Below are 19,409 nucleotides of genomic sequence, written 5' to 3'. Positions count from 1 at the left end.
TGCCTGAGGGAGACTGAGAGGTGGGGGTATTGCACACCAGAGAAAATTTGGAGGTAGAATTAGAAGTTTTGATGGGAGTTAGAGGGAGAGAGAACTGCAGATGAAGTGAGAGATGTAACTGGGGAGGTTGGAGCCTGAGAAGGGAAAAGGCAGGAGGAAATTTCAGGCCTTATGATGGGGAAATTCTATGCAAAAACACTAAAAATAAACAATGCAGAATTTTAAATATTTTTTTGCAGAATTCCCCAAGAGTAATTTTTGTTTCCCCATAAGGGAAAAGGAAGGCTTGGGACATGATACCTTTCTATTATCCGTCTTCAAGGCCCTATGGATAAACGTCAGCTACCAGAACAGGATGGGGGATGGGAGAAGTGAGGGCTTTTTCGTTGGTTACTTCTCAGAAACTGGCCCACTATCAGCTCTACCAAAAGGACTTTCCCCCTATGCCTAGCACTTCTGCATTTGTTCCTGCTACCTCAAAGGGGACAGTTGAAAGGGAGCTTGGAGCACCTGGTGTGTTTATAGTTTCCATGACTGGGGGAGCTCAGGTACCACTGTTGAAGCCTGTTGTGTGTTCCTTTCTAGAGGTATCAGGGTTAGATATGAGTTGTCACAAGAAATTACTTTGAAAGACATACAAACTGTGAAGACCAGGACTAAAGATATGACTAAGGGAACTGTGGGACATTTTGCCTTTTCTCCCAACAGACTGCCACTAAATTAGAGGGAGACAAATTTTCATTTATGGATAAGCTGCTGAAATGTTTGAGCTTCAGACTGCAACTCCACAGAATACTGGCTCATTAGCCATTGAAGATAGTCTCTCCGCCCGTTTCTGAGTGGAGAAGATTAAAATTCTCATTGATCCAAAAATCTTTGATTTTTTAATTTCCCCCATACAAAATAACTATCTGTTAAAAATTTTGCTTACAAGTTATTTTAAGGAGGTACTTGCTATTTCAAATTTGAGAATATAAAAATGTCTTCATGTTACTATGTTTCTTCTTGCGTAAAGGATGTGAATAAAGAAGCTTTTAACTCCCTTGAGAGAGGAAGTCTTAATTTTCTCAAGTTATCTTGTCATGTTCGCTGCTGAGAAGGAAAAGTTGTTAGTGTTGGTCTTATTCAAAAAAAAAAAAAGAAGGAATTTCTGTTTTATGGCCAGAAAATTCAAGGTTTCCCAAACATGGCTCGTGCCACACAGCTAAGGAGGAAACTGTTTCTTGGGTAGAGAACCAGGATCATGGCTGCGGGAGGTAACATTTTCTAAACGCTCCTGTGCAAATATTTGATAATTTGGCAGGGGAAACAGTCTGTGTTTTTTGACCCATCATAATTAGGATTTCATTTGGTTAAATTCACTTAAAATAATATTATTTTTCTTTACTTTTCAGTTTTGAGGAGACTGTTAACTAATGTGTGGTAAAGTTCTACACTTACCATGATTTAAATGTAAAAATTAATGTGTGATAGATACAAAGGATATGCAGTAACTGTTAGGTCAGTACCCCGTATGGCCCCTACAGTTACTTACATAGTAACATAATAAATGACGGCAAATAAAGACCGGAACAGTCCATCCAGTCTGCCCAACAAGAAAAACTTATTTTACATGGTATGTAATACTTTATATGTATACCCGAGTTTGATTTGTCCCTGCCTTTCTAAGGGCAGAGAACGTAAAAGTCTGCCCAGCACTGTTCCTGTAATAAACGTTCTGAAGCTAACATCGAAGCCCCTTAAAATTTACACTCCAGGTCCTCCATATCTATTCAGCCATGATCAGGGCACAGATTGTAGAAGTCCGCCCTGCACCGGTTTTATTCTTCAAATACCGGCATAGTCACTCAATCTCCACTAAGATTCCATAGATCCATTCCCTCTAAACAGGATTCTTTTATGTTTATCCCATGCATGTTTGAATTCCATTACCGTTTTCATCTCCACCACCTCCCGCAGGAGGGCATGCCACACATCTACCACCCTCTCCGTGAAAAAATACTTCTTGACATTACTCCTGAGTCTGCCCCCTTCAACCTCAATTCATGTCCTCTAGTTCTACCACCTTCCCGTCTCCAGAAAAGGTTCGTTTGCGGATTAATACCTTTCAAATATCTGAACATCTGTATCATGTCACCCCTATTTCTCCTTTCCTCCAAGGTATACATGTTCAGGTCGGCAAGTCTCTCCTCGTACGGTTTGCAACTTCACAGAAATATTCTATGTATGATGCTTATTCTCAAACACAGGGGTGTCCAACCTAAGCCCTCGTCAGGTAGGGTTTTCAGGATTTCTCCAACAAATATGCATAAAAATCTTTACTGAGTTCCCAAATTCCAATCTGATTGCAATTTATTATCTACTTAAGTAATCACTTTTGTCAATATATATTGTATCAAACTATTTTATTAGACATATAAATCAAAATACATATAATTTATACCATGTAGATATTCTTTAAAATTCTAATATCCTAACCTCATCTCATTTATCCAATACATGCACTCTTTCCTACCAACTACGTTGTACTCGGTTGTCTCACTTAATGCTCTTTGTTATCTGCCTCAAGGACCCTATTGGCACCAATCACACCATCATCATCAGTATCAAGTAATATTATAACATATCAACTCATGACAAAATATTTGCAGTTCTGTCCTTCTTTATAAATATAATTGTCTTTAAATTCCATCAATGACAAAGGTATTGCAGTTCCATTTATCTTTTATAATTGCAATTGGCTACTGACGATCGCCATATTGCCTCAGTTCTCGTGTTGAAATGAGCATTCGAGTCTCAACTTTTCTAACTTATTTTGATTTCCACTTCCTTCAAAAATCACTTGTACATGTGTCTTATCTGTTATTCCATTTATCTTCCAGTTACACTCCTCAAGACACCTCTCCTTCACTTTACTTCTCTCCTCCCACTTGAGGTATAAATCCAAACTCCTGCCACACCCTACACAAATGTGTTTCGCCGTAGTGCGTCTTCAGGGGTACTGACTAACTTGCTGATTTCTGTGTTTTAATTATACATGCTGACCGACCCTGGAGGAACCCTTGCTGGGAATGGGGGAAAAAATGGCGACCAAGCGTCAATTGACGTCCTTGAGGCAGACAACAAATATGCATGAGATCTACTTGCATACAATGGAGGCAATGCATGCAAATAGATATTTTGTATATTCATTAGGGAAATCCTGAAAACCCAACTGGATTGTGGCCCTCAAGAACCAAGGTTGGACAACCCTGCTCAAACAGCACTTAACGCCTGCTCTTGTGGAAGCACTAAGGGGACAATTCTACAAAATAGACACCAATGTATACATGCTCATTAAGTGAATAAATAATTAAATACTAGCATATATGTTGGTGTACATGCTATTCTGTAAATATGCATGTTATCTCACATAGCGCATATTTCCACTGTGGAGAGTACACAGGGGTAGAGCTCAGGCAAGGTATTGTAGAAAATGTATTAACAAATACAGTCCTCACAATACAAAGCAAATATGCAATACTTGATACACAGTTCTTCAAATCTGCTACATTTGCAGTGCAGATAGACCTATCATGGGCCGTGTTCTGGCTCACAAGCCTTTATAAGGAGTCTTGCAACGTAAAACAAAGTATAGCTCCGAAAAAAACAAGGCACAATTGTATATAAAAACCACCAAAGGGTGAAATATCAGTATAGCGCTGCCGCATCCAAGGCAAAATGGCAGCGTCTTCCACAGAACTGTAAAAACGTACTTGGAAAACTGCTGTGAAAGACACCACCCTTTTGCCTCACATGCGGCAGCGCTATACTGGTATCTCACCTTTCGTTGGCTTTTATACAATGCTGTGCCCTGTTTTATTGGGGCTGTACCTTAAAAGTTTTACATTGCAGGAATCCTGATGAAGGCTTGTGAGCCGAAATACGACCCACGATGGGTCTATCTGCACTGCATATGTGCCAGATTTGAAGACCTGTGAATCTAGTATCCCACATTTGCATTATATATCTGTTCCCTGAGATACTTCTTGGATGATACTGCCCTCTGCTACCTTTCTCCATGTGCTAGTCTTATCTAAGCTTGACTATTGCAATATTATTTTATAAACTCATGGACTCACTTTAAGCTAGTATACTTGCCTATGTAACAATGGTCCTTTAATGCCTGAATATGTCCTTGTTTGTGTTTTTATTATATCATCCTTGTATTTCCCCCTTGGATAAAGGCGGTATATAAATATATATTCTAATTCTTTACGTTGGCTTCACTCTGCTCTGAAGAGACTACAAACTGTCCAACATACAGCTGTTCACCTCCTTACACATTCGTCACGTTGTGACCGTGTCTCCCTTCTTCTGGCGTCCTATCACTCGCTTCATGTCCCCTTAAATAAGTATTGCCATACTGAAGCCCAGCATCTTGTTTCAGATCACAAGTACCTTGCAAGATCCCAAAACAGTACAATACATTTATGCTGCTTATTCTAGAAATAAGCAGTGTATTTTCCCCAAGTCCATTTTAATAATGGCCAATGGACTTTTCCTTTAGGAAGCCATCCAAGCCTTTTTAAAACCCCGCTAAGCTAACTGCTTTTACTACATTCTCTGGCAACAAATTCCAGAGTTTAATTACACATTGAGTGAAGAAATATTTTCTCAGATGTGTGATTCACGTCTACCCGTTCCACTCCACTCATTATTTTATAGACCCCTATCACATCTCCCCCTCTGCCATCTTTTCTCCAAGCTGAAGAGTCCTAGACACCAGGGCTGTGGAGTCGGTACAAAAATCCTTCGACTCCGACTCCTCAGTTTATGGTACCTCCGACTCTGACTCCTCATTTTTTAATATGTATTTTTTTTGCATGTTGACTGAAAGAGTGCAGCATGCAAGGCTGCATGTTAATGTTTGGGTTTAAAATCTATGTCATTGTGACTTTTTATTTTATTTATTAAAGAAACTATAAATATTCATTAATCCTAAAGTTTAAACAAAAAAACACACATAAAAAAACAAGGTTATGTTTATTGTTTTTTTTATCAAGTATAAAGTCATCATAGCATTAGCAAGTATAAAAATCTGGAACCACCACATCCTTTGGAAATTCTAGAACAACATCCTTTGGAAATTAGAACAAAATCAAAGTTAACCTACATAAACCAAAAACATTTGGAAAACCTAAAACAACTTATATATTATTTAAACTTGGCATAAATAGCTGTAGAATAGCTGTTAAACATAATCCAAAATTAACTAATATATTGTTCTTAGAAACAGAATTGCTTCTGCCAGATCCTCCTTCATAGAAGCCCTTAAATCTGATTTGATTATTTTCAGTGCTGGAAACAGTCTTTCAACACTGACTTGGGTGGGTGGCATTGCTGTTACGGTTCTAGCTGCATCACTGACAATCTCTGGATAAACAATGATGGCTTCTTCTATAGTCAGTTTCGATGAGCGGTCAAACTTTTCCACATCTTTTAATCCTTTAAAAAACTCTTGCATGAATTTCTTTATAAGGACATTTACAGGTTGCTTTTCCATGCTTAACCGACATTGCTTTGCTTTTGAAGCTTCCATTTTGTCCAAATAGGCTTGAAAATTCTCTTCTTCATTTGAAGAGGATGAACCTGAGTTACCAATACCACCAGTATTTATAGCTTTAGCTTCATCCAGTGGTTTATGAGTTTCAGGTAGCAACCCTTTCATGCGAACTGCTATGTCATAGAGTGCCTGTTTTCCTGTAGCAATTTGGTCAATGCTCAACAAAATTCGGCTCATTGGATCAACATAAATAGCAGCTAAGAGAATTTGATTATCCAGCAGAGCTCCTCTCTTTTCCTCATTGAAGATACAATGCCATCAGCAATTAACCCCCCACTTTTGTTAAGGTTATATATCAAGCCCTTCCATTCCAAGAAGAATTTACCTGGTGTTAAATCTTCATATTGCAGCTTCTTGGTAACAGCAAAAGGGTAAGAAAAGTAGCCTAATTCTGTAACTTGAGCCCACTGGTTTTCTTTTAATGAAACATTTACATTGTCCAGTTCTTCAAGAAAGTCTTTTAGTTCAAGCAAACGCTTTATCATCAAGTAAGTGCTTCCCCAGCGCGTTGCTTGATCCAAAATGGCTCCTTTTCCAGCACGTCTCTTCAGAATAGCATCTGTTTTAGGGATCCTGGCTGCAACAGCTACTTGCCTCAACTTGCTAATTAGTGTAGCCGCATGACGATCCTTCAATCCATCTCTTATTGCTAGTTGCAGAGTATGAACAGCACAACGCATATGTTGAATGGTAATAAGCTTAGATGCTTCTTCAGCAATATCATCCAAACTTTCACAGCTTTCTTGAATTGCAGAACTGTCATCTTCTGATATGTGTATGCTGCTTTCTTCATCAACTTCCTTCATTTTTTCAATTGTGCTTAACATATTTGAAGCATTATCAGTTACAATACATAGAATGTGTTCCTTTTTAATTTCAAAATCTTCTAAAACACCTTCCACTAACTTCTGCAGATACTCACTGGTTTACTCCTAATGTCCGGGTTATTGTTTTTTTGTTTTCATCAGCAAATCTAACATTAATTGCAAAATAACTGACTCTGTGATGTGTGCATGCATCCATTTTAATAAAGACAAAACGTCCCTTCAGACTTTTTCTTAGTTCTTCCTTCTTACATTTGGCCTCTTCAAGTATAAGTTTCCTTATACTTTCTCGTTCCAGAGAAACTCCAAGCTTTTTAGCCATTTCTCCATTTAAGCCTAAAAAGGCTGGTTGTGAAAAAAAAGATAGTGGTATACTATTCTTTACTGCCGTTTCAATGATGTGGTTTTTGAATTTTTCTGGTGTCATTGTTATAGTAACTTTGTCAGCTGTAAAAAATCTTGATAGTTGTGTCTGGCCTCCAGTAAATTTCTGATCTTTTATTGACCCTGAAGTAGATGGAATGTTTTCATTGCTATCTTTCTCATTCACAGCTTCTAACACTTTAGGATGGAAACGCTGCAAGTGTCTTTTTAAATTTGATGCTCTTGTAGGTGCATTTTTTTCATAACCACTGAAACTGCTAATTTTTGCATCACATGCTTTTTCACCATCATCATCTTCTATAATACACTGACATACATAATGTTTCCCATCTGTTGATATTGTAAAGTGTTCATAAACAGCAGACTTTGTCATGTTTCCTGACATTCTTTTTGCCATTGTGAATGGTGTGCCACTTCCACTAAAATATAAAGCTCTTCTTGCAGAGAGAGAAGAAGTTGGGTGGAGTCTCTCTGCTGCCTTATCTGTGTGTGCTGAATGATCTTCTCTTGGAGCTTAAGTTCACTATGGGGTCAGAGAGGAGGTGCTCTACAGCAGGTCAGTAAATGCAAAGGGAGACTGAGCAGAGGGAAGCTCTCCAACAAAATAGTTCAGCTGGACTTCACACTAGTGAAACAACTAGGTACTAAGCTTTATTCACAGCAGAGAAGTACTTTATTCAAATGTATGAGGAGTCGGAGTTGGTACATTTTTGCTGACTCCAACTCCAACTCAATGTACCCAAAATTGCTGCCGACTCCACGACTCCGACTCCACAGCCCTGCTAGACACTTTAGCCTTTCCTCATAGAGAAGTCGTCCCATCTCCTTTATCATTTTCATCGCCTTTCTCTGTACCTTTTCTAACTCCACTTTATCTTTTTGAATATCCGAGGTGCGGTCACACCATAGAGCAATACAAAGTCATTATAATGTCCTCATTTTTGTTTTCCATTCCTTTCCTAATAATACCTAACATTCTATTTGCTTTCTTAGCACCACTGCACACTAAGCAGAGGGTTTCAACGTATCATCAACGATGACATCTAGATCCCTTTCTTGGTCGGTGACTCCTAACGTGGAACCTTGCATTACATAGCTATAATTCGGGTTCCTCTTTCCCACATGCATCACTTTGCACTTGCTCACATTAAATGTAATCTGCCATTTAGATTCCTAGTCTTGTAAGGTCCCCTTGTAATTTTCCACAATTATCTTCCGATTTAACAACTTTGAATAACTTTGTGTCATCAGCAAATTTAATTACCTCACTAGTTACTCCCATCTCTAGTTCATTTATAAATATGTTAAAAAGCAGCGGTCCCAGCATAGACCCCTGGAGAACCTCACTATCTACCCTTCTCCATTGAGAATACTGACCATTTAGCCCTACTCTCTGTTTTTTATCTTTTAAACAGTTTTTAATCCACAATAGGACACTACCTCCTATCCCATGACTCTCTAATTTCCTCTGGAATCTTTCATGAGGTATTTTATCAAACACCTTTTGAAAATCCAGATACATAATGTCGACTGGCTCACCTTTATCCACGTTTGTTCACCCCTTCAAAGAAATGTAATAGATTGTTAGGCAAGATTTCCCCTCACTAAATCAATCTTGGCTTTATTTCATTAATCCATGCTTTTGAATATTCTTTGTAATTTTGTTCTTTATAATCGTCTCTACCATTTTGCCTCGCACCGACGTCAGGCTCTCCGATCTATAATTTCCAGGATCTCCTCTGGAACCTTTAAAAAAAAAAATCGGTGTTACATGCTTGATTTTAAAGATAAATTACAAATTACTAACGATAGTTCTGCAAGTTCATTTTTCAATTCTATCAGTACTCTGGAATGTATACCATCCGGTCCTGGCAATTTGCTACTCTTCAATTTGTCAAAGTACGCCATTACATCCTCCACGTTTAGAGAGATTTCATTCAGTTTCTCTGACTTGTCAGCTCTGAATACCATTTCTGGCACTGGTCTCTCTCCCAAACCTTCCTTGGTGAAGACTGAAGCAAAGAATTCATTTACTCTCTCCGCTATGGCTTTGTCTTCCCTGAGTACCCCTTTTATCCCTCAGTCATTTAGCAGTCCAACTGATTCTTTTGCCAGCTTCTTGCTTTTAATATACCTAAAAAAATTTTTTTACTGTTTTTGCCTGTTTTTACAACATTTATATCCCACAATATTCCCGCCCATGGGCAGGCTCAATGTGGCGTACAATAGTTAATAAACAAACCATAACACAATAGCACAAAGTACAGTGGACAAGGTCACAGGAGGGGGAAAGAGAAGTCTGATGAGGCAATGGAAGAGAGGGTGGGTGATTGGGTATCACAAAGTGAGCTGTGGGCTAAAAGGCTGCAGCTCCTGCAGGACTCGTGGTAAATGCTCTGCCAAAAAGGAAGGTCTTGAGACGTTTCTTAAAGGTTGGGTGAGCTGAAGTGATTTTGATCTCCCGAGGCAGCCCGTTCCACAGTTGAGTGCTGAGATAAGGAAAAGAGGAGCCATAGATGGCCTTATATTTGAGGCCACGAGAAGCAGGGTAATGGAGAGTGAGGTACGAGCGGGCTGATCTTCGGGAGTACCTGGGCGGTAGGTTAACAAGAGGGACCATATAGGAAGGGGCATCTCCATAGATAATTTTGTGCACCAATGCACAGGTCTTGAACGCGATGCGGTCCTTCACAGGAAGCCAGTGCAGCCACTCACGCAATGGTCTCGAGGTTTCAAATCTGGATTTCCCATAGATGAGCCGGGCAGCTGTATTCTGGGCCGTTTGCAATTTTTTTAGGAGCATACCTGCACAACCTCCGTAGATACTATTGCAGTAGTCAAGACGGCTAATCACCAGAGACTGGACCAGATTGCGGAAAACACCCCGGGGGAAGTAAGGCTTGATACGCTTAAGTCTCTAGAGAGTAGAACATTTGCTGGACTGTAGAGTTCACATGCTGCTCCAACGTCAGGGTTCAATCAACCAAGGCACCCAGGATTTTTAGGGATAACGAGATAGGTAGGGTGAGCTCAGGAGTAATTAGCGCAGGAGGCCAGAGTTTGCAATAAGAAGAGGAGAGGACCAATCAGTGCGTTTTCTCGGCGTTGAGCTTGAATCAAAAAGAATGGGCCCAGTCAAGCATGGTGTTAAAGCCGTGACGAATCCGACTGGTAATTTCATTCAGGTTCTTCTCAAACAGGATGTAGATAGTGATGTCATCTGCATAGATAAACGGGTTTAGCCCCAATTTGGAGAGAGCCATTGCCAGGGGGATCAACATCACATTGAACAGGGTAGGTGATAGCGGGGAGCCTTGCGGCACTCCGCAGTCAGCTTTCCAGTGAGAAGACCGAGTGGCGTTGGCTTGTACTTGGTAGGATCTGGATGTTAGAAAACCTCTAAGCCAGGTTAATACATTTCCGCTTGCACCGAAGTAATCGAGGAGTCGCAGAAGTATATTATGGTGAACCATATCAAAGGTGCTGGACATGTCGAACTGCAAGAGTAAAATGCTCTTCCCCTCAACTATCTCTTGCTTGAAGTTAGATAGGAGAGTGACAAGCACGGTCTCAGTACTGTGGAGCGGTCGAAATCCCGATTGTGAGGCATGCAGAACATTAAATTTGTCCAAGTGAGCATTGAGTTGCTTATTCACCAGGCTCTCCATAAGTTTTACGAAAAGGGGAATGGAGGCAATTGGCCGGTAGTTGGATAAATTGCTACTGAGTTTCTTAGCGTCTTTAGGCACCGGGGTCAGCAAGATGTTACCATGGCTTGCTGGGAACTTGCCTTCACCGAGCATATGGTTTAGGTACAGGGTCAGGTCTTCAAGGAAACAGGCAGGGGCACTTTGAAGCAGATAGTTGGGGCATACATCCAGCCTGCAGTACTTCCGAACAAATCGGCGAAGCTCCCTCTTGACAGTATCAACTGAGAGGGTGGAAAAGCTGGAGAGTAAACAGTCCGCTGGATGCTAGTCAGGCCCCGGGTCCAAGCCTGCAATAAAGTCACCAATGTTGGAATTGTTTTGCGGAAGGGCGCTCTGCAGCTTCTTTAGTTTGTCCTGGAAAAAGTTTGCTAAATCGGCAGCAGGCGGGGTACCACCTCCCGTAGAGGTAAGTACCGCAGTATCCATTAGCTTGTTTACAAAGAAGAAGAGTTTCTTGGCATCTTTGAAATCCAGGCCAATTTTTTTCTTGAAGTAATTCTTTTTCGCCTGCCTGAGTACGTAGTTGTACGTTCTGTGAGACTGCCTCCACATAGATAAATGCTGAGTGTCCTAGTACTTTCGCCAGGCTCTTTCAAGCCTCTAGTGTTTGCTTTGAGCATTCTGAGGTGATCATTGAACCATGGGGCAGCTACTTTCCTCTTTATACAACACTCCTTGAGCGGCGCAATAGCATCTAGGGTGGTTCTACAATGGTTATCCCAGTTGTGCAAAAAGCTGCCAGGATCTGCCGGGCCAGGCCAGTCAGACTCATATATAGACTGCCAGAATGCCGCAGGGTCAATATACCCTCTCGTTGTGTACGTTGTTGGGGAATGCAGGCTACGTGGCCCTTTTAGCTGCCACAGAATTGAGCAGGTGAGCTTGAAGTGGTCAGACCAAGGGACAGCTGTCCACAAAGCTTTGGCTATGCACAGATTGTAGTGGTTAGCCGACTTAAAAGAGAAGAGGTCCAAAGTGTGACCTCTGGAGTGGGTAGCCTGAGTATTCCAGTAGGTGAAGTCCCAAGAGCGGAGGAAGGCCAAACAGTCTCGCGTGTGTACAGAGGAGGAATCTTCAAGGTGCAGATTAATGTCTCCCAGGATTAGTACATTGAGGCAGGACCAACACGTTGTAGAGATGAAATCAGTAAAGATAGGTTGCACATCACACCAGTTGCCGGGAGGTCGGTAAAATAGGACACAAGTTAGATGACCAAATAAGGTTTTATTAGATATTCTCACTGAGACGATTTCAAGTTGTGGCTTAATGGAGCCAGCAATGGGCTCTACGACGAAGGTGGAACGATAGATGAGAGCAATACCTCCACCTCTCCAACCTGGACGCGGCCAGTGGACAAGCTTGTAACCTGAGGGACATAAGTCAAGCAAGACAGGGTCTGTTTGGAGGCGGACCCAGGTTTCCGTGATAAAGACCAGGTCAAGGCTTTCTTGCATGATCCAATCGTTAAAATTTGAGGCTTTTTTGATTATGGATCTGGCATTTACGTAGCCCATGAGATATGAAACAAAAGAGTGAGGAGAACGAATGAGGATACCAAAAATTATATTTATTCATATACGTAGCCCACCAAGACAGGGCAAGAGGCTGGCGGTGAGGACTGCGATTGGCAGATGTGAAGTAGTTGGCGTTCTTTGGTATGTGGTCTGAGAGGACGACTTGGCAGTCTGCAGGAGGTGCGAAGGATGGGAATGGGGACAGGAGTACTTTCTGAATGAGAGAGGGGAAAAAGAGAAAGAAAACAAGGAGAGAAAAAGACAAGCAAGAAAAGATGCAAGCAAGGCCATTTTGAAAGCAGGGGAGAGAAGCAGGAACAGTCCAGATGCGGTAGCAACACAGCCACGAGGATGCCACAGTGTACTTGCTGAAGCACAGGCTAAACAGGAGCCCAGGCACGCTCAGATTCAGTCCTTGGTGCAGAAAAGACTCCACAGGAGCGGAGAGTGCAGGCAAAACACGCCCACTGCAGTAGCAGCCAGAATCCGGACGAGGTGGGTGGGCGCTAAGAAGGTCAAGCCCCCAAGTTGTGTCTGTTCCCACTTCTGCGGCGACTTCGCTCTCAGTCAGCTCCGTGGGGCAGGAGGCGCTGGGCAGGGAAACCAAAGAGGAGCCTTCAGCCAGCTGGAAGTTCACCGCGGCCAACAGGAGCAACCGCCGACTCAGACCAGGAAAGCCCGATCCCCGATCTCAAAACGGTAAAGCCCCGCACTAAGGCGGAACAGAGGAGCGCGATTTTAGTAGGCCCGTAGAGCAGCTAACTGCGGTTGTAAACCACTGCCGGTTCCACAGCAACTGCCACAACTGTTACCGCGGAGCCAGCAGACAGCTCTAAACAGCGCAAACAGCGGCTTAAAACTCCCCGTAAACAAGTAGAAGGCGAGCCCAGGTCAAAGCAGCCCAAAATTTTTTGTTTAAAGTCCCTCTTTGCCTTCCTTTTGCTTTACATTTGACTTGCCATTCCTTATGCTGTTTCCTATTATTTTCAGTCAGTTCCTTCTTCCATTTTCTGAAGGATTTTCTAATAGCTTCCTTCACCTCACTTTTTAACCATGCTGGCTGTCGTTTGGTCTTCCTTTCTCCTTTTTTAATACACGGAATGTATTTGGCCTGGGCTTCCAGGATGGAATTTTTGAACAGCACCCACACCTGATGTAAAGTTTTGACCTTCACAGCTGCTCCTCTAAGTTTTTTTTTTCACCATTCTCCTCATTTTATCATAGTCTCCTTTTTGAAAGTTAAATGCTAACATATTGGATTTCCTGTGTGTACTTACTCCAAAGTTGATATCAAATCTGATCATATTATGATCACTGTTATGAAGTGGCCCCAGCACCATTATCTCCCGCACCTGATCATGCGCTCCACTAAGGACTAGGTTAGAATTTTTCTCTCTCTTGTTGGCTACTGTACCATTCCATTTGCAGTATAAAACACTGATCCTCACTCACAGGATGCTCTACACCAACACCAATATTCCTGTTTACCTCTCCTCTGTAATCTCCCCCTACAGGCCCTCATGAGCCCCTCATTCATCCTACAAGAATCATCTCACGCTTCCTTCAGTTCATTGTTCTCACCTTCAGGCCACATATCACTCTGCCTTCTTCTGTACCATCCCATTTCTCTGGCATTCATTCCCTTCCTACCTTTGTGGAGAGAGCTCCCTCACTAAATTCAAAGCAGTGCTAAAACCTTGCTTACCCTAGCCTTCCCGGACTTCGCTGGGTCGGGGTTCAGTAGTCCAACAGTTTAGTCTGGTTTATTGTGGGATTCTGGTTATGTTTTTTTTCCCCCTCTTTCTCTCCGATTCTTTGCCAACTTATATAATGGAGCTCTTTTCCTTTTCCATCTAGATTGTACACTGCTTTGATTTTATTTTGAAAGGTGGTCAAGCAAGTGCCTAATAAACTGAACTCATAACCTGCAGTTTCCACATTCATAACAAGGCAGACAGTTAACGCACAAATTAGCATACTGCACTTTAGTAAACAGGCCTCTTGGATTCTAAGTCCTCTGGGGACACAGAAATACCTCCTGCAGTTGAATGTAACTTACCCTGAAATACTATTAAAGAGGTGTGAGCTAACATCCACAACCCAGGAATGGTCAGACACCTAATGGGGTGACCAAGGACCTCTAGACCATCATCCTAACTCTAAGTTATAACTGAAGGTTTTTAGGTGCATTTCACCCAAGCGATACTGCCTATCATGGAGAGTTAAAGTCCATCTGTAATACATAGGACTGTGCAAGCGCAAACTATAAATTCTGTGAAAGGTAGGTGAGATCACATGGTGGCGCTAACTTCAATGTGCCAGCAAAGAAATTCAAATTGAGGTAGTAGTGAAGAGCGAAGCAGATAATCTGTCTCTCCTCAGCAAGAGAGAATGTGGCTGTGGTGAAGAGGAGTGGGGTCTGCTAGCAGGGAGCCCAGGAGAAGAAAGAAAGAGGCTATGGCTAAGATCTGCAGACTGTGCTTGAATTCTAAGAATGGCAAGTGGGTGCAGTGGTGAGAAAGAAGAGACATGAAAGATGGGAGGTGAGAATTGAAGGGGATCTGGGGATCAAAAATGAGAGATGGAGGAAGAAAGACTCTGTGCGAGGATGAAGTGAAAAGAGATTGCTTATAGAAGGGAAGAGATCTTGTGGGGAGGTAAAGGGATGTGGAAATGCAATAGTGGAATGTGAGAAATATGTAAATATATTGCTTTTTCACTTAACAAAATTGCAAAGGTAAATGCCCTTGTAGAAAGGTAATCTTTAGGGATAAAAGTATAACTAAATTTGTGTGAGTGTGTGTACTAATACTGCAAGCCCTTTTTTTTTTTTTTTTTGTTACATTTGTACCCCGCGCTTTCCCACTCATGGCAGGCTCAATGCGGCGGGCAATGGAGGGTTAAGTGACTTGCCCAGAGTCACAAGGAGCTACCTGTGCCGGGAATCGAACTCAGTTCCTCAGTTCCCCAGGACCAAAGTCCACCACCCTAACCACTAGGCCACTCCTCCACAGAACCACCATATTAATACATAGAAATTAATATAACATTTTAAGATGACTTTAAAATTGCTGACTGGAGGGATACAGAGTTCTAACATTAAGGTCTGAAGACTGAGATAAGAAAATGTAAACTGAGAATAAGAACTAAACAATGAATAGAGGTTCTATGGAACATTTTCAGTTCTCAGAAGGGAACAGCAATGAGGAGTGATGGCTGACATAGTATGTAATAGGTTACAGATACGAAATCAATATCCAACAAAAACCTATGTTACAAAGAGAAAGAAATATAAACTAAGAATTAAGGGGTGGGTGTGCCTGCTTGCTATCAGAGACACCCATTCTTGCAAGAGTGTATTTTGAAATAATAAATTAATTCACCAATTTGCTTTTTTTGGACGTTCTTTTGCATAGGGTCTCAGGGAGCTATTTCTAATACCCTGTTTCCCCAAAAATAAAACATCCCCTGAAAATAAGACCTAGTAGAGGTTTTGCTGAATTGCTAAATATAAGGCCTCCCCCGAAAGTAAGACCTACCAAAGTTTTTGTTTGGCCCCAATGGGACATGGACACAGAAACCTTAATTTTTTTCGCTGCAACCCAAAGACGAAAATAACATAAAATAAATGCAAGAAACAAGTCTGAGGTGGAAAATCTATCGTCCAGCGGACTCCTACCAACCTCCTTCACGCTTTTGTGAAGATCAACTACCGGTAAGTGAGCCCGGAAAGAAAAGAAACATCCCCTTTGCAGAAATAATAAAAGAAAAGAAAATGAGTAACCGAGCCCTTTCGGCGCTGCTCCATCGCCCAAGGGCTAAGTCAGACTAGAAGGATGGAAAGTGTTGCGAATGTACAGGAGGAGCGCATAAAGCACCACCAATGGGGAACGGAGCTACCGTAGAAATTTTTTTTTACGTTTGTAATACGGTAGGGATGATCCTGTGCCCTAAGCCCTCTCACAACCTCCCGAGACCCCCAGCCAGAGCAGCCCGGCCCCACATTCCATTACCTTCCCTAGTTCTTACCCCTCCTCCATTCCCAGCCCGGCCAGGGCAGCTCTGCTCTGCTCGAGTCCTGCAGTCACTGTGGGCAGATAGGCGAGCCACGGCCTACTCCTGCAGGATACCGCCCCCCACTTCAATACTGTTCCCGACCGCCACTGTCCCCCTACTACTCCCGAATAAGAAATCCCCTGAAAATAAGACCTAGCGCATCTTTGGAAGCAAAAATTAATATAAGACACTCTTATTTTCGGGGAAACACGGTAGGAAGGATGCAGAGTCTATGGAGAATAAATGGGAGGGGAAGAGTGTGCAAACGGTAGGAGGTTGAGAAGGGAAGAGGAAGGGAAATGGGACTTGATATACTACCTGAGTTTTTTTGCAACTACATTCAAAGCAGTTTACATATATTCAGGTATTTATTCTGTACCAAGGGCAATGGAGGGTTAAGTGACTTGCCCAGAGTCACAAGGAGCTGCAGTGGGAATTGAACTCAGTTCCCTAGGATCAAAGTCCACTGCACTACTAGGCTACTCCTCACTCCAGAAGTTGGGCACATGGAGGGAGAGGGCCAGAATATCTACCAAAAGCCCGCCCTCCCTCTCCATACCCCATCTGCAACCCCGCACACTCAAGACAGACACAACAACACTCAGAGATACCTCATATTGACTCACAGCCTCTGTTAGCCTAAGAAAACACACTTCACAATCTCTCTTCACACCAAGTCCTCCAGACATGCATGAGTTTGCAAATGGAATACGGGGAAACGTGACATTTTTGTCACACTGGTAAGCATGCACCACAATATGCATTTATTGGTGGACATAACCGCCATCCCCGATTTCCCGCGCACCCCACTTTTTTTTTTCTTACCCGTTTCTGCTGTGAATCCACCCAGTAAAGCGAGGGCGCGCGGTGGCGTAGGATGCCACTGCGCGTGACGAGCAATGATCCGCCCTGCCGCCGCAGCCCTGGCCCGCAAGTTACGCGAAGCCGCGTCGGGGAGGGCACCCGCAGCGCCAGACGCGCGCCATCCTGCTCGTCTTCTTGCTCCCGGTCTTTCAGGGGCGTCAGCAGCACGTCTCCCGGCAGCACTGGCTGCCCCACCCGCTGCTCTGCTCGCAATGCCATCTGCAGCACCAATACGCGCTGCTGCCACGCCAGCACTGGGAAAGCGAGAGTAGTAGAGACGAAGACTAGAGAGAAAGCAAGAGGTGAGGAAATAGCAACAACGAGCACATCTGCCTCAGCTTGCTGCCCCCTGCCGTCTCCCCTTACAAAAAAACCCCGCCAAAATTAAGCCACCTGTCTGTGCAAATTGCTTTTAATTTCTCTGTGACGAGATACCTTTAATTGTACTTCTTTACTGAAGGAGTAGCCTAGTGGTTAGAGCACCAGGCTTAACATCTAGAGGTGGTCGGTTCAAATCCCACTGCTGTTCCTTGTGATCTTGGGCAAGTCACTTAACCCGCTGTTGCCTCGGGTACAAAATTAGATTGTGAGCCCTCCCGAGGCCAGAGAAATACCCAATGTACCTGAATGTCTCACCTTGAGCTACTAGTGAAAAAGGTGTGAGCAAAATCTAATAATAATACTTTTATAGTTATTGAGAGATGATTTGAAAGTGTTCTAACTTCTACATTTGTGTATATGTCAGAGCTGCCAAGAGGTACTAAAATCTCCCTCTCAAAGGAGATTTCAATCAGTACATGCCCCCAGCCCCGCGCCACCCACTCTATATGGCTCCACCCCCTGGCACACCTCAATCCCACTGCCATTTCAGAAAATATTTTATTTACTAGCAGGGGCGTAGCCAGACCTGTCATTTTGAGTGGGCCCAGAGTTTGGATGGGAGGGCCTTCTAAAGTTCCCCCTTTTGTCCTGCATCTATCTCCCTCTCCTCTGTCCCCAGATCCAGCACTTCTCTAATCCCCCTCCCCTGCAGCCTAGCAATACCTCTTTCTCTGAAACAACCCCCATACCTTAGCACTTTCGACAGCAGCAACAGTACTGATGTACATCCACTGCCTGCACCAGCCCTGTAGACTTCCCGCTGCCGCATCGTGCCAGAGAGGAAACAGCAAGTGGTAAAGGGAAGACTGAGTTTGGCGCAGGCAACAGATTGCATCGCTGTTGCTTCTGGGAAAGGTGCCAAGTTAGAACAAGAAAGGGAAGTGTTGCCAAGCAGTGGGTGGGGGGCAAATGCCAAGTCCAGGGCAGAAATTTAGGAATGGGAGGGGACCCCAAAGCCCACTACAAAGCTTTGCATTCTTCAGGTTCAGGCAATCATGGGGCCCTCTTTGGCCAGAGGGTCAAGGGCAATTTAACTGCCCCCCCCCCCCTACACACCATCCCTGATATCTGATATCTTTAACTTTGGCACAGCATGGGAAAAATTAATCTCTTTCTCTGGTGTTCTGCTACATGCAAAACTGGCTTCTTTAGTTTTAAGTTTAATTTCTGTCTACATACCGTGTTTCCCCGAAAATAAGACACTGTCTTATATTAAATTTTGCTCCCCAAGACCTGCTAGGTCTTATTTTCAGGGGAGGCCTTATTTTTCGGGGAAACATCGGTGTCACCCCCCCCCCCCCCCCCCCGAGATCGCCGGCTCCCCCCCTCGATCGGCGGCTCCCCCTGCCCTCAGTCGCTCCCGGAAGTAACTAACCTCTTAAATGCTTCCTTTCACCATTCATCTTCGCACTCGCCGCAAGCAGCAGGGCAGGCCACTCCTTCCTTCCGTGTCCCGCCCTCGCCTGACGTAACGTAACGTCAGACGAGGGCGGGACACTGAAAGAAGGAGTGGCCAGCCCTGCTGCTTGCGGCGAGTGCGAAGGTGAAAGGAAGCGATTAAGAGGTTAGTTCCGGGAGCGACTGAGGGCGGGGGGAGCCGCTGATCGAGGGGGGGGGGAGCCGGCGATCTCGGGTGGGGGGGGGTGACCCCGATGTTTCCCCGAAAAATAAGGCCTCCCCTGCTAGGTCTTATTTTCGGGGGAGGCCTTATATTTTCAAATTTAAGCAAGACCTCTACTAGGTCTTACTTTCGGAGGATGTCCTATTTTCGGGGAAACACGGTATTTTTATTTCTAGTTTGTGTTTAGTTTTTCTGTGGTATTGTTTTCTGCTTGATTGACTGGGACCAGGTATTCTGTTAGCATGAATTTTCTGTTTAGTGATCTGAAGTAATTTGGCTTGTTCAGTTTTCTCAATAAATGAATTGGTGCCCTATGGTGTTGAGGTTGTTTGGCAAATTTACCAAATCCCTTTTTATTATCTCCATGCGCTGGTAATTATAAACAACTAGTAAAACAGGCCCGTTTCTGGCACAAATGAAACGGGCGCTAGCAAGGTTGTCCTCGGAGTG

At 43.3% G+C, this 19,409-nt stretch overlaps 1 protein-coding gene across 1 annotated transcript in view; it reads right to left on the bottom strand.

Annotated features, from left to right (window-relative positions):
* The window catches only part of EXOSC3 (exosome component 3), a 54,513-nt gene extending 36,406 nt beyond the window's left edge, over positions 1 to 18,107 (bottom strand). The window contains exons 1-2 of the mRNA XM_030192104.1: positions 18,028 to 18,107; positions 16,919 to 17,318 (exon numbers count right to left, since the gene is read on the bottom strand). Of these exons, the coding sequence (XP_030047964.1) occupies positions 16,919 to 17,318; positions 18,028 to 18,107 (480 nt within the window). The remainder of the gene's footprint in view (positions 1 to 16,918; positions 17,319 to 18,027) is intronic.
* Positions 18,108 to 19,409: the final 1,302 nt, after the last annotated feature.

Source organism: Microcaecilia unicolor, chromosome 2, assembly GCF_901765095.1.
Source record: "Microcaecilia unicolor chromosome 2, aMicUni1.1, whole genome shotgun sequence".
Classification (NCBI taxonomy): Eukaryota; Metazoa; Chordata; class Amphibia; order Gymnophiona; family Siphonopidae; genus Microcaecilia; species Microcaecilia unicolor.
The sequence above is the reverse complement of the archived record's forward strand: the minus strand, read 5'-3'. Positions and strand labels throughout refer to the sequence as shown.